This window comes from Jatropha curcas, chromosome 7 (assembly GCF_041381405.1).
Source record: "Jatropha curcas cultivar XTBG-Jc1 chromosome 7, XTBG_Jcur_1.0, whole genome shotgun sequence".
Lineage (NCBI taxonomy): Eukaryota > Viridiplantae > Streptophyta > Magnoliopsida > Malpighiales > Euphorbiaceae > Jatropha > Jatropha curcas.
In genome coordinates this window covers 28,660,416-28,672,453 of record NC_143157.1, presented here as the reverse complement: position 1 = coordinate 28,672,453, position 12,038 = coordinate 28,660,416, and the positions used below count along the sequence as shown (strand labels likewise).

At 35.1% G+C, this 12,038-nt stretch overlaps 2 protein-coding genes across 2 annotated transcripts; one reads left to right on the top strand and one right to left on the bottom strand.

Moving 5' to 3' along the window:
• The first annotated feature begins 5,602 nt into the window (after positions 1 to 5,602).
• On the top strand, positions 5,603 to 6,812 carry GATL4 (galacturonosyltransferase-like 4). The gene has a single exon (XM_012214084.3). The coding sequence runs from the start codon at positions 5,652 to 5,654 to the stop codon at positions 6,702 to 6,704; it is 1,053 nt and encodes a 350-aa protein (XP_012069474.1). The 5' UTR covers positions 5,603 to 5,651; the 3' UTR covers positions 6,705 to 6,812.
• A 314-nt stretch (positions 6,813 to 7,126) lies between these two features.
• On the bottom strand, positions 7,127 to 11,964 carry LOC105631878 (clathrin adaptor complexes medium subunit family protein). The gene is made up of 8 exons (XM_012214083.4): positions 11,799 to 11,964; positions 11,399 to 11,545; positions 10,783 to 11,094; positions 9,944 to 10,236; positions 8,934 to 9,829; positions 8,605 to 8,661; positions 8,191 to 8,238; positions 7,127 to 7,663 (listed from the first exon to the last, which is right to left on the bottom strand). The coding sequence occupies exons 1-8, from the start codon at positions 11,864 to 11,866 to the stop codon at positions 7,598 to 7,600; spliced, it is 1,887 nt and encodes a 628-aa protein (XP_012069473.1). The 5' UTR covers positions 11,867 to 11,964; the 3' UTR covers positions 7,127 to 7,597.
• Positions 11,965 to 12,038: the final 74 nt, after the last annotated feature.

The window sequence follows — 12,038 nt, the reverse complement described above, 5'->3', positions numbered from 1 at the left end:
TAACTGTGGTTAACTCATTTCCATTTGACACTTTTTTTTGGAACACAAACATAATCATAGACTAGATCAACTATATGTTTTTTTATTTGCATGACAACAATTATTAACATTGCAACCCAAAAGAAAAAATAAAGTAAGTAACCTAATTGAGATCTTAATTTTCCGTTTATAGGCTATCTCAAGTAGCTACAGGAAGAAAACCAAAACAGAGAGAACAGACACAAAACAGAGCATAATTAGTAAACACAAGGAGAAACTCCAATTGCTTAAAGAAAAGTTATATATATTAATGTCTATTGGATAATAAAAAGGTGAAAACTATTGCACGTAGCTTAGCTATAGCATGATATGAAAATTGAAAACTACTCTGTTTGCAGAGACCACCTTGTCGTTTTCAAAGAAGGCAATGTTTTAATTAACAAAAGGCTAGACGTGCCCAAAAATCATCAATATATTACGGTAAAAACAATAATTATGCACAACACAAACAATACAAGTTTACAACCTCTTTTTTTTTTTTTTTTTTTAAAAAAAAAAGAATCAGGCGTGGCAGATAGATAATGAGAATATCCTTGAATTAGGGAAAGTCCCGTACGTGAAATGGAAAGCACTGACTCACATCATGTTTATTCTCCATGCAAATATTTCATATAAGGGAGTCATTACTATTATTTCTAATTAATACTTGTAGATTTGTTCTAAAAGAAAATGTTTTTACCAGTAATTAATAATAATCTCTCTTAGAAGTTCAAATTGAAAAGTCACCACTGTCAAAGCTTTTCAGTTTGAAAAGGTTACACCATGCATAATCATCATTTAGATATCAAGATTTTTTGTTTCTCGACAACTCTTCCTCTTATTAATATAAATTTAGAGTAAAGTTAAGTAATTTGATTTTGGTTTTAAAATAGAAATAATGAAAACAAGAATTAGTGGAATTATATTGGAGTAATTAATTAGTGGTTGGTAGGGCTATGTAGATTACGTAATTGACTTGTTCTACTTTACAAGTCATGGAGAAACAAAATTTTAACCCTTCTTGGCTTATAATTTAAGAATTTGTTTGTTGCATAAAAGATTAATAATACTGTGAAACGTAGAGGATAGATAAGCAGAATAAAAAATAAGTTGGTGTATAAAAATGGAAATACAAAAGAAAAGGGGAGTGAGAGTATATGAGCAGAATTAGAAGATAGAGAGGAAAGGAGTGGGGAAAAGCAATGATGGAAAATGGTGAGTTTAGAATCAGAGTTTTGCAGTTTAAAGGGCAGGAAATGATTCAGAATGTAAAGCGTCATGAATAATCTTATGGAGGGTGTAGGTGTGGGTGTGGCTGGCAGCCTCCATTATGACCACAATTCCCACATCTTGAGCTGCACGCGCACCCACCAAACTCAAAACACTATCCATCACTCTCTCTACACAACAAAACAAAACCCATGAGCTCTCTACCCTCTAGCTTAGCTTGTTTCAATACTAAATTGGTCAACCACTTCCAAATGTTGAATCAAATCTTACTTAAAAAGTCTCAACCCGACTTGATTTTCTTCTTCAACAAAATCCCACCTTTTACATCAAAAGATGTAACCCAAATCTTCTTTCTTTCTTTATTAATGCCTTTTAGACGATTTTTGCATGCTTTTCTTGCTATATAAAATTGGTATATGATTTTTTTATTGGTTTGAAGTAAGAAAATAGAGAAAAACTTATTTAGACCGAATTCATTATAATAGGATCGTAGATCCAGTGTGGATAAATAATTTCTAAGAAAATATCGCATATATTAACTTTTTTTAAAAATTTATAAATATGGGATGTTTTCGTGTACCGCCTCATCTTTATTTTATGCATACTATTATTAGGAAATTAAGGAATTCTTATATTTGTAATTTAATTTTAAAAATTAACGTTTAATTGATAAAATTAAGATTTAGTGAATGGATTGAAACAGTTTTTGAGAAGAAATTAGAGAGTATAATAATCGAGAGAAATGGACCCACGAGTCACCTTTTGATTTGAATCCTAACACCCTTCCACCCAAATCATGCAATAGCCTAAAACCCCATAATTGGTCCCACCATCAGTTTAAATGTGCCCCCGACAACCACCGTGGCTGGTCCCACACAACTACACATCATCTATTGTGTGCCCTAACTTCTTGGCACATAAGAGGGGTCCATAGGGCTAATTTTTAATTTTGGGACATGGAGTCCCCACCAGAGGGGTCCTAGGTTGGGCAGACATTTCAATCTTGTTGGGCATGGAATTACGACTTGCCTTTAGCCGCCATACATTGCCCTTGCATGCGCACATTTTTCACACGTGTCAGATTTTTGGTGCAGAGCATTTGGTTTTATTTTATTTTATGTTTTTGGTTAGAGACTATAGAGCAGAAGAGCAGAGCAGCACTAAGTAATGAAAGCAGCATCCTGCGCTGTGAGTGCTACTGTACCATGCGTACAAATTTAAATAAAAAGGCTCCACCATTACCAACCATTTGTTCTGTGGACACTTGGCCACTAAAAGTCATATATGTCAAGATTTTGTTTAGCTACTAAAAGTCTCAATTCATTCCTCAAAGCTTTTTTGGTTCTTTTGGTGTGTTTTAATTGGAGCTACTCTATTGAAATGTCATGCCAAGATCAAGCTTTGGTGTCCTATGATAAGTCTTTTTCTTAACCCCTTTTCACTCTTTTGATCATTTTACGTTTCTGATTCGTATAGCGGAAGATCTTGAATTTAAGATTTTTAATTAAATTTTTACGATTGATATTTCGACTATATTTGACGAGCTATAATGAAACATAATATAAGGAAACACTCTCAATTAATTCATAAGCCATTAGTAACATGAATGCATTATAAAGTGAATTTTACTTGTAAAATCAGAAATTTAATTCGATTCAATGATGAGCTACGCGTATGGTGGCAAGAATACTAAAGTGTTAGCGGTAAAATAAAAAAAGTGAGGATAATTCAGAAAAGGGTGAGAAGAACAATATCCCGAAAGGGAGCAAATAATTTAGTGCCTCGAGCCCAGGCACAGGCAGAGGTACAAAATCTATCTGAATTTTTGTAAAATCTAAAACCAACAAGACACATCATTCCTCGTGCTTTGGCTATGAAATTAAAAAACAGCCATAGGTAGAAGCAAAGCAAGCATGATTCAACTGTGTGACCTGTGACACTTGTTTCTGACTCACTTGCTGTCTTATTTGCTTCCTTTCCCGTACGGTTTAAGTCTGCTGTGTTAAAGTCACCCATCCAATCATCTCCTATTACGACTCACTCACTCACTCCCTCCCTCCCACCCACCGAGTTCATATTTTTATTTTTTATAAAACACATGAGGTGAGTTAGAGTGAGTTAGGGGCAAGCGAGTTGAGTAATGTGGTGCTGCTGACATAAATAATTTCGTCACTCCTGGCGTTCGGGTGCAAAAGATGAGTGTAAAAAAATTGGAAAGCGGGGTCCATGAAAGAGAGAAAAGTCCAAGCATTGGAAGAGAGAGTTTCAACTTTCAAGAGATATCATAAAATTGAGAGAGACTCAAACCCAATACAATACATACATATATATATAATTAATGTGAGGCATGGATATGTAAACATGGAGGCCATTATGTTCCCTCTGCTCCAAACTCTCTGTCCTCTTCAAAAGTTTCCATTAACTTATTACTCAGCCTTTTACATTCCTGACTCTAAACCCACCACCACCACCACCATTCGTTTTCTTCTTCTACTTCTTTTTCTTTCGAAACAAAAAAAAAAAAATCAATTTTAATATTAAGCGTCTCAACGGTGAAAAGAATAAAATTACAAACTTTTAAATATGAAAACATGCTAGCGATTGAATCTCAATTTAGTTTAATACATCGATTAAACTTTTACCTTCAATTTTTTTACCCTAAGATCTTAACTTAAGCTAATAAATTAAAACCACATTGGGTAATTATAAGTGGGATACATTTTCATTTAAGTTTAGACCAACACATAAGTTGGAGAAAGTGGTTGAAAAGCACTTTCTTGCAACATATATTTGGAGTTGCTCCAATAAGAAAACTAAGAAAGTGTGTGATTAGGCAGCATTACCGACATCTTGGAACACTTAATTACTTGCTTTAATCACTGCTTTTGTGACATTTAAATAAGATTCTTTGCTTACTATATATGATTACCTTTGTATTTCTATAAAGTTACCATCGACATGGACTTATCAACTCAAGTAAAGTTTACTTGTATGTTCATATTGGTAGTTGATTAGCAATGTTACTCCTGAAAGTGATTAACATTAAGAAAATTTTACCTGAATGTTATCTATGAATGTTATCTATAAATAGAGCGTGTAAACGATGTGCGCTAATTAAATAAATAAATAACGGTGTTACTATCTTATTAATTATATATATGCTCTGGAATGTTCGATTTTTGTAGTGTTTCCAAACAAAGCCTTAAAGAAAGGCATATGGTGTATTAATGAGGCAGACAAGAATCTATTGGGAGCAATGAGAAGAGGAAAAGAAGCTGAAAATGTAACATAATGATTATAATGTTGATACGTTATGAGTAGATTGTATGCTTAACATGACATTAATAATACTTGTATATATTTACTAATTAATCAATTTACTAATTAATCAATTAGCTTCTGTCAGTGTAAAGAATAATGGCTTTTTCATTATACATATATAAAATGTAGTTAAGAGTTATACGACTTGAGATTATGAACCAAAAACCGAAAAAGAGTTTAAAAAAAAAAAGCCCAGAAAAATTGTTGGGTCCATAGAAGAACTGTTATTGGATTGGGCTTCACGGAGAATTGACCCAAAACTTTTTTACAAGTCAGGCCCGTAGAAAGTTTGCATACCCAATTCACCATCTAATTTATACATGACACAATGCGATGGAAAAACGATAATATTTGAATTAAAAATAAAAAATATTTTTACTCTTCTCAAAAAAAAAAAAAATCTAGTAGTCCAATTAACCTTAACCTCAAACTCGAGATCGCTCATTTTTATACAAGTTAGAAAACCAATTAGATCGCGATTGGCGTCTAATGATTTAATTTAAACATAAATAGGTTTCTCGTTTTAATGAGCTTTTTTCATAAATTAAGATGGTGATGGTTAAGATAAACGAAAAAAATTATAATTTATTTTGGTGGTGAAATGTAAAAAAATCTAAAATTTTCTTAAAGATAAATTGACATTTAAGAAGACATATTTACACTAAAACGAGTTGAAATGGAAATCTAATAAAAATATAATCTTACGCTTCACTTCGCATTTATGTAATTATTATAATTGTTATTCGAAGAGGGTACAATGAGGGAGAGGGAGAGTAATTACGCTTATATCTTTAGTTTGTTTCTTATTATAGTGAATTAGGTAATAAATTTCATTGCCATTTTTGATTTTGTGATCTTTCATTTTAATTATTAAAATAGTCATTTTAGAGTTTAAAGATAATCCGACCTTCTTTCACTTCCTTAGGTTTATGTGAAACTTAGACCATTAAAATATTTTTCTCTTTTCCACTTTCAACCCTTTATCTTATTTTACTTTCTTTTTTTTTGATTTATTTTTGTGTAGCTCTCTCAATTCTCATGATTTAACATTTCCAAACTCTCAAAACCCCTAATTAGACAGGATGGCCTTCGTTTGGAGCTATCTTCTCTTCATAGGCCTCCTGTCCCTCCTCCAACTTCTCCACCCTTTCGCCACCACCGTTGAAAGCATCCGGGTTGGCATGGTTATCCGGAAACCCTCACCGGAACTTCCAACTTTCCGGGAAGCTCCATCTTTTTTCAATGGCAATGCATGTGGCTCCAAAGAAAGTGATGTTATTCATGTTGCTATGACCCTGGACGTTAATTATCTTAGAGGGACAATGGCTGCTGTGCTCTCGATGCTACAACACTCGACATGCCCAGAAAACCTATCGTTCCATTTTCTTTCTGTACATCATGAACCTGAACTCTACTCTACCATTAATTCAACCTTCCCTTTCTTGAACTTCAAGATTTACCAGTACGACTCAGGCCGGGTTCAAGGCAAGATCTCCAAGTCTATTCGTAAAGCTTTAGATCAACCGCTAAATTATGCAAGAATCCATTTAGCTGATATAATACCAATGGAAGTAAAACGAGTTATTTACGTGGATTCAGATATTGTCGTGGTGGATGATATTGCAAAACTATGGGGTGTGGATATGGAAGATAAGGTGGTGGCTGCACCGGAATATTGCCATGCAAATTTTACTCAATATTTTACAGAAGCATTCTGGTCAGACCCGGAATTGGCAAGAACATTTGAAGGGAGAATCCCTTGTTATTTTAACACAGGAGTGATGGTGGTTGATGTAGATAAATGGAGAAAGGGAAAGTATACGCAAAGAGTTGAGGAGTGGATGATTGTGCAGAAACAGAAAAGGATATATCAGTTGGGTTCATTGCCGCCATTTTTGCTTGTTTTGGCAGGAAATATTAAGGCAGTAGATCATAGGTGGAATCAACATGGTTTAGGTGGTGATAATTTTGAAGGGAAATGTAGAAGTTTACATCCTGGTCCAATTAGCCTTCTCCATTGGAGTGGCAAAGGTAAACCATGGTTAAGATTAGATTCAAGAAAACCATGCATCGTTGATCATTTATGGGCTCCATATGATCTCTACCGTTCATCAGCAGAGTCATTAGAAGAATAATTAAGCAAAGAAGGAAAGTTGATGAAGAGATAGAAATGTTTTGAGAGAGAGAAGATAAAAGAATTGTTTTTTATCTAATTGAGGGAATCGAGTTTGAATTAAATTAAATATTTTGGTTACAATTACAAAGGCAAGAAAAGTAAAGCCTGCATGTGGGATTCTTCTTCCCCTCCATGGCTTTCATGCAAATTGATGAGGTTTAAGATTAGCATGAAGGCAACACCAAGTTGTCGATTACTTTCTAATTCTTTAAGTTTTGCTTATAATTGTTATTTTAAATGTATGAAGGGCTAATCGAGCAAATACGACATGACTGACTTGTAGCTTCGTATTTTTTCAGTTTCGATACATTCTTTTCATGTTAAATTTATCACATCAGATTGATACTTCGGGATATATAATATAATATAAAACAAAAACTCTTGCCAAATAAAAAAAATTGAAACTGCCAAACACCGACCAAATCCATTACATAAGGAGAATCAAGGCACCTCGTAAATCCACTTTGTCAGTAGAATTGTAGAAAGACATTTCTGCTGCATTCCAACATTAATTTGTAGCATTTTGGAAATTTACAACATCACAAGCCACCCTTTATAGAACCGCTCCGTCGAAATTTCACTCTCCACTCAATTCTCCTTCCTATTACAGATAAAATACAGTACACAAACTGAATGGCAAGGCCCATCGAAGTATGTCATTTGTCATGTCAAAAGCCAGTCGGTCTACGGCAAAGTAATTACCATCCAGCATGTATAGAAATGAGAGAGCATGTGTGCGATACGCTTGATGAGCCAATAGCCAGCATCCCATTTTTTCTTTTTCTTCTTCTTCTTCTTTTCTTTTGAATATCACATAATTCTTGCATTAACCTCTTTGAAGATCCCTAAAGTTTAAGCTGTTGCTGCAGATGGGCACTTCCCCAATGTATTCCACAATATATAGTCCCCAGAAATAACCTTTTGCAATCAAATAGAGTGAATAAAATAATCGTTTGGCAAAAAAAGAAAGACAATGAATATCTATTCTGGAGAGGCATCGTTTATTTATTAAAGATACAGAACTTGTGCCTCACATTGGAAATGACGCTGATCAATAGCCAAAAAACAAATAATATACATCCAAAGGAATCACCATTCAGGGGAATCTAAATAAATCACCTCAAAAATAACAAGCATAATTTAACTTCAATCCAGGTTTAAGGATCAGAGTTCTGATGATATAAATGTAAAGAGGTAAGGATGTCAAGACTAAATATCCAGCAGGAAGGAAGCCCATGAAGACACAAGCAGGGGTATCAAGAAAAAAAATACTAAAGATGCAATTGAAACTAAGAAAGAAATTCCACAAATGTTCACACCTTACATATCTACATTGACATCAGATGATAATAAACCAGTTTCAGAAGTTAATTATCAGTTGCTTATAATTTATCTGCACAACAGAAGGTTTCAAATGAAAGATAGCACTTTGAAGACACACTCACCTGAGTTGACAACTCCACAGGTGCTTTAACAGCTGGATAGATGCTCACCTATATTCAGAACGATATGTGAGAAAGCTAATAAATAAAAAAAAGGTACAATATTGCACAAAATAAGGCTACTCCTTTTACTCGGGGCAAAATGCATCCTAAAATTTTGTTTTGAGACAGACAAGATATTCTAGGTTTTAAAACACCTGTACAACTTGAAAATCTCCTACAATTTTGCATGAAAATCCAAATTCCAGTTTTAGCCTTCTAAACTGACAATGCAGCTTTTTCTTGGATGCATAATAAAATTAAATGAGATATCCAGTAACAGTACTGTTAATTCTTGCATTTCCAAAAGTCTTTGTTATAATATGCAAGACCAACTTCCCTTACATATTAGAAAAAGTAGAAGAATATGAAACTCACAGATTTAGGATCAACTGACATTCCAGATAATGAAGCCCCAGTAATCTTGAAAGACACCTGAGACAAGAATTGGAGATTCGTTAAAATATCCTGACATCAGACCGTTAGCACATTTCTCAAGTTCATTACTTTCACATTGTTCTGTAATCAGGACAGAGAGCAACAATACAAACTAAAATGGGTTACATGACAACTAAAAAGTTTTGAAGTATTTTGTTACACTCATACCAGAAGTGGTTGCTGTTGCTCTTGCATTTATTTCAGTCACCAAACTATGAATAATATTGAAAGTATCAAAAAAGGTAAAGAAATTGAGACAAAGCACATACTTTGGCATAATTATATGCCTGCCAGCAAAATGGTTCGTCTAGGTCAACCGCAGGAAGATTTTTGCTCATTTTCTCCATTAAGAATTCCTCTACATTCACCATATTGTTTGTGCTCTCGCCCTCACCATCACTATCTCCATCACTTGTGTTCCCATTGCCAAATTTAGAGGAAGGAAGTCTTTGAATTTGCCATTGAGCAAATCGAACTGTTCCAGGGAAAGTTGCTTCAATGCTTTTCCCAGTAAGGCTTCTACCACTTGGAATAATTTTCCATTCAACCGAATGCTCAGTGTTAGAAACTATACCAATGGAAGGGGTTCCATCAAAAGACAAAATTCTTCTCCTTGGAAAAGGCATAATCACATTGCAGAACTCCATTGTCAAAGGAGACTTATAGCCTTCCATTATCCGCAGCTTGAATAGAAACGCCCCTTCATCCTCAGAGACCATTGATAACTGGTAAAACCCTATTATAGGAGGACCTAAGGCACAACTTGCCTGATAACGCACCAAAACAAAATTACCTAATGGTGGTGAAAACAGCATAGCCTGCTTATCCACGCCATGCTCAGGAACTTGAACACAAGGATGGAAAGATAAAACCTCAACATGAGCCTTGTTCAACCCTGTCAAAGGGAGTGATACATCAGGCAATCCTTCCAATTCTGCTCGACAGTTTATTTGGCCTGAGATAGATATTGTATCTGAAATATCATCTCTGTCATACATTGCAGCATGCACAATCTCATGAAGTGTGAAGAGCATTCTCTGCTTTCCTTTGTAAAGATAGGGTTTCCATGATGGTTGTTTGAGGTCAGATGGGGGCAGATCAGATGCAGAAAAGCCATTAACCTTGATAGAAAAAATATTGGAGTAGTTGAGGTCCAGGGGAGTACCTGTAAAGGAGCAGATACATGTAAAAAACTAATAGCATAGACATGCACACTGGTTAAGAAATTAAGCAATTACGAAGATTCGAAACAAGATAAACAGTTATAAGATTTACAAACCAAAGGGCATTGCGCTGCTTATGAAATTTCGAAGTGCATCTTTATCTAAAGGCCTTGAACCTATTTTTGGAGCATCTGCTGTAACAGCTCCAATTGCAGCCGTACTGGATGGTGTTGCAGATGCAACAGGTGCAGCCACAGGTTTTGCCCTAGAGGAGATACCTGATATCCCTATGCTTCCAGTTAAGGAATCCAACAGGCCTCCTACAGATGGTGATGCACTGACAACAACCTCTGGATCCACCACATCACCGGTAATTATATCACCAATTGCAAGTGCTACCAAGAATGCTCTGTAATGCCAAATTTAATCAAATTAATTTCCCAGGTAAATTACATGATTATGAAATGACTGTTTTTCCTTCAAATCAACATAATTAAATTTATTTTACAAACTAAAAGAAACAAAGCTCATTTCAGCGAGAATTTTTCATGATCTAAACAATCAAGATAGATGGCTAATATGTAGGAAGTGGGGGTGCATCTACAAATTGAACCGAGGAGAAGGGGGAAAAATGAAACAATCACAGTTGATAAAATGTAAACCTAACCTTTACAGATTAAAAAAAATCATAGAACCAGTAAAAAAAAAAAATTGAAAAGAAGGTCTGGGCCAAAATAAAATAGAATCATCACGTTTAGGGTCATGGTACCCCAAAGATTTAAGATGTCAAACCAAAATTAGTATAAAGTAGAAGGCAGTGAAAAAATAAAAAAAATCAGTTTGAGATGGGAAAAAGGCAGAAGAAAATATTCAAGGGAAATTTGTATGATACCATAATCAAGACATTGTTATTTTATACAATTATCAAAATGATGTTATAAGTAACTTACCATACCCTGTGATGGATGGAAGATCAAGCAGGAGGGATGATATGCTTTCATCTGCTCCAACAGCATTTCCACAGTCAGACCTGCTGCACAATCTTGAATATGCCTTCAAATGCCTTGGCTCAACCAACGGCAGAGCAAGGATGGAATAAGGACCTCTAACATGCAAAATTAAAGGCCAAAGCAGATGACCCTCGGCTTCCTCCACAGTGGCTATACGAAGACTTATAACGTGACGTGTAATGGGGTCATCAATCCAGGAGTCCGACCCTTCAACTGACTGAGTCACCCGTATACCATACCCACGTGTTGAACCCTCCCTACAAAGACACAGATAGACCAGTAAATACAGCTGATTAAAGTAGTCTAAGAAAGATCTAATAGGCTAATAGCATCGCAAAAACACAAAAAGAATCAAGACAAAATCATTGAATTCATATCAATAGGTAAGTTAAAGGAAAAAAAAAAAAAAAAAAGCAGCATTATCAGCTGAAAAGATTAGTCTGCAAATGTGGTGTTCTAAAATTGTGAATGGCGTGTCAATTAACTATTTAATCCTTTCAACAGAGTGTAAAGCTAAAATGTATACTGAAAGAAAATTAAGCTTAAAAAGGTGAAACCAACCTTTTCTTCCTCTCCGCAAATGCAGCAGCTAGCTCTGATTCATTTGGAAGAATAGGTAGCACACTGTACTTGACAGGATCCTCATTTGAGCTGTCGTTTTCGCTCTTGCAAGCAGCCCGCCACTGCCTTTCTACCACCGGAAACCTCCTAATATTGTGTAAAACACCAAAAAAATAAAATGAAATTATAAGAAATCGATCAGATTGTCAGACATAAAAACCAAGAAATACGAAATCCCCAAATTAAACCGCTTAATCTAATAGACTTTAGAATTCAATTCAGTTGAATTCATAAATTGAAATCCAACTCACAGATCAGTAACTAAAGGTAAGATATGTGAATGGCTTAAATTCCAAAAACAGATACTATGAGTAGATGCTTGTGGTTTTTCCGGTGATACCTGGAGAAAAGGACGGCGTCGAGATTGTTGAGGATCCATAGAGCTCTTATGCTGCAACCGCTATGCATGTGGTAGTTCCTCGTCACGGTCTGTGCTATTTTTGTTTGGAAAATTAATATGGAGAGCGAGGAATAGAAAGCGCCTCAAGCTCGCAGGGAAAGGAGATAAAAACGACAACCTTCGCTATATTGCAGAACGACGCTACGCATCGTTTTACACACGCTAATTTTGTTTCTTTCG

Excerpts from the sequence above, each read along its gene's own strand:
- GATL4 (XM_012214084.3), top strand. The coding sequence starts at position 5,652 with ATGGCCTTCGTTTGGAGCTATCTTCTCTTCATAGGCCTCCTGTCCCTC.
- LOC105631878 (XM_012214083.4), bottom strand. The coding sequence starts at position 11,866 with ATGCATAGCGGTTGCAGCATAAGAGCTCTATGGATCCTCAACAATCTC. Across the intron at positions 11,095-11,398 it reads TTTGCGGAGAGGAAGAAAAG|GGAGGGTTCAACACGTGGGT; the intron begins GTTGGTTTCACC and ends GTGTCTTTGTAG. Across the intron at positions 8,662-8,933 it reads AGGCATATAATTATGCCAAA|GTGTCTTTCAAGATTACTGG; the intron begins GTATGTGCTTTG and ends TTCTTGTCTCAG.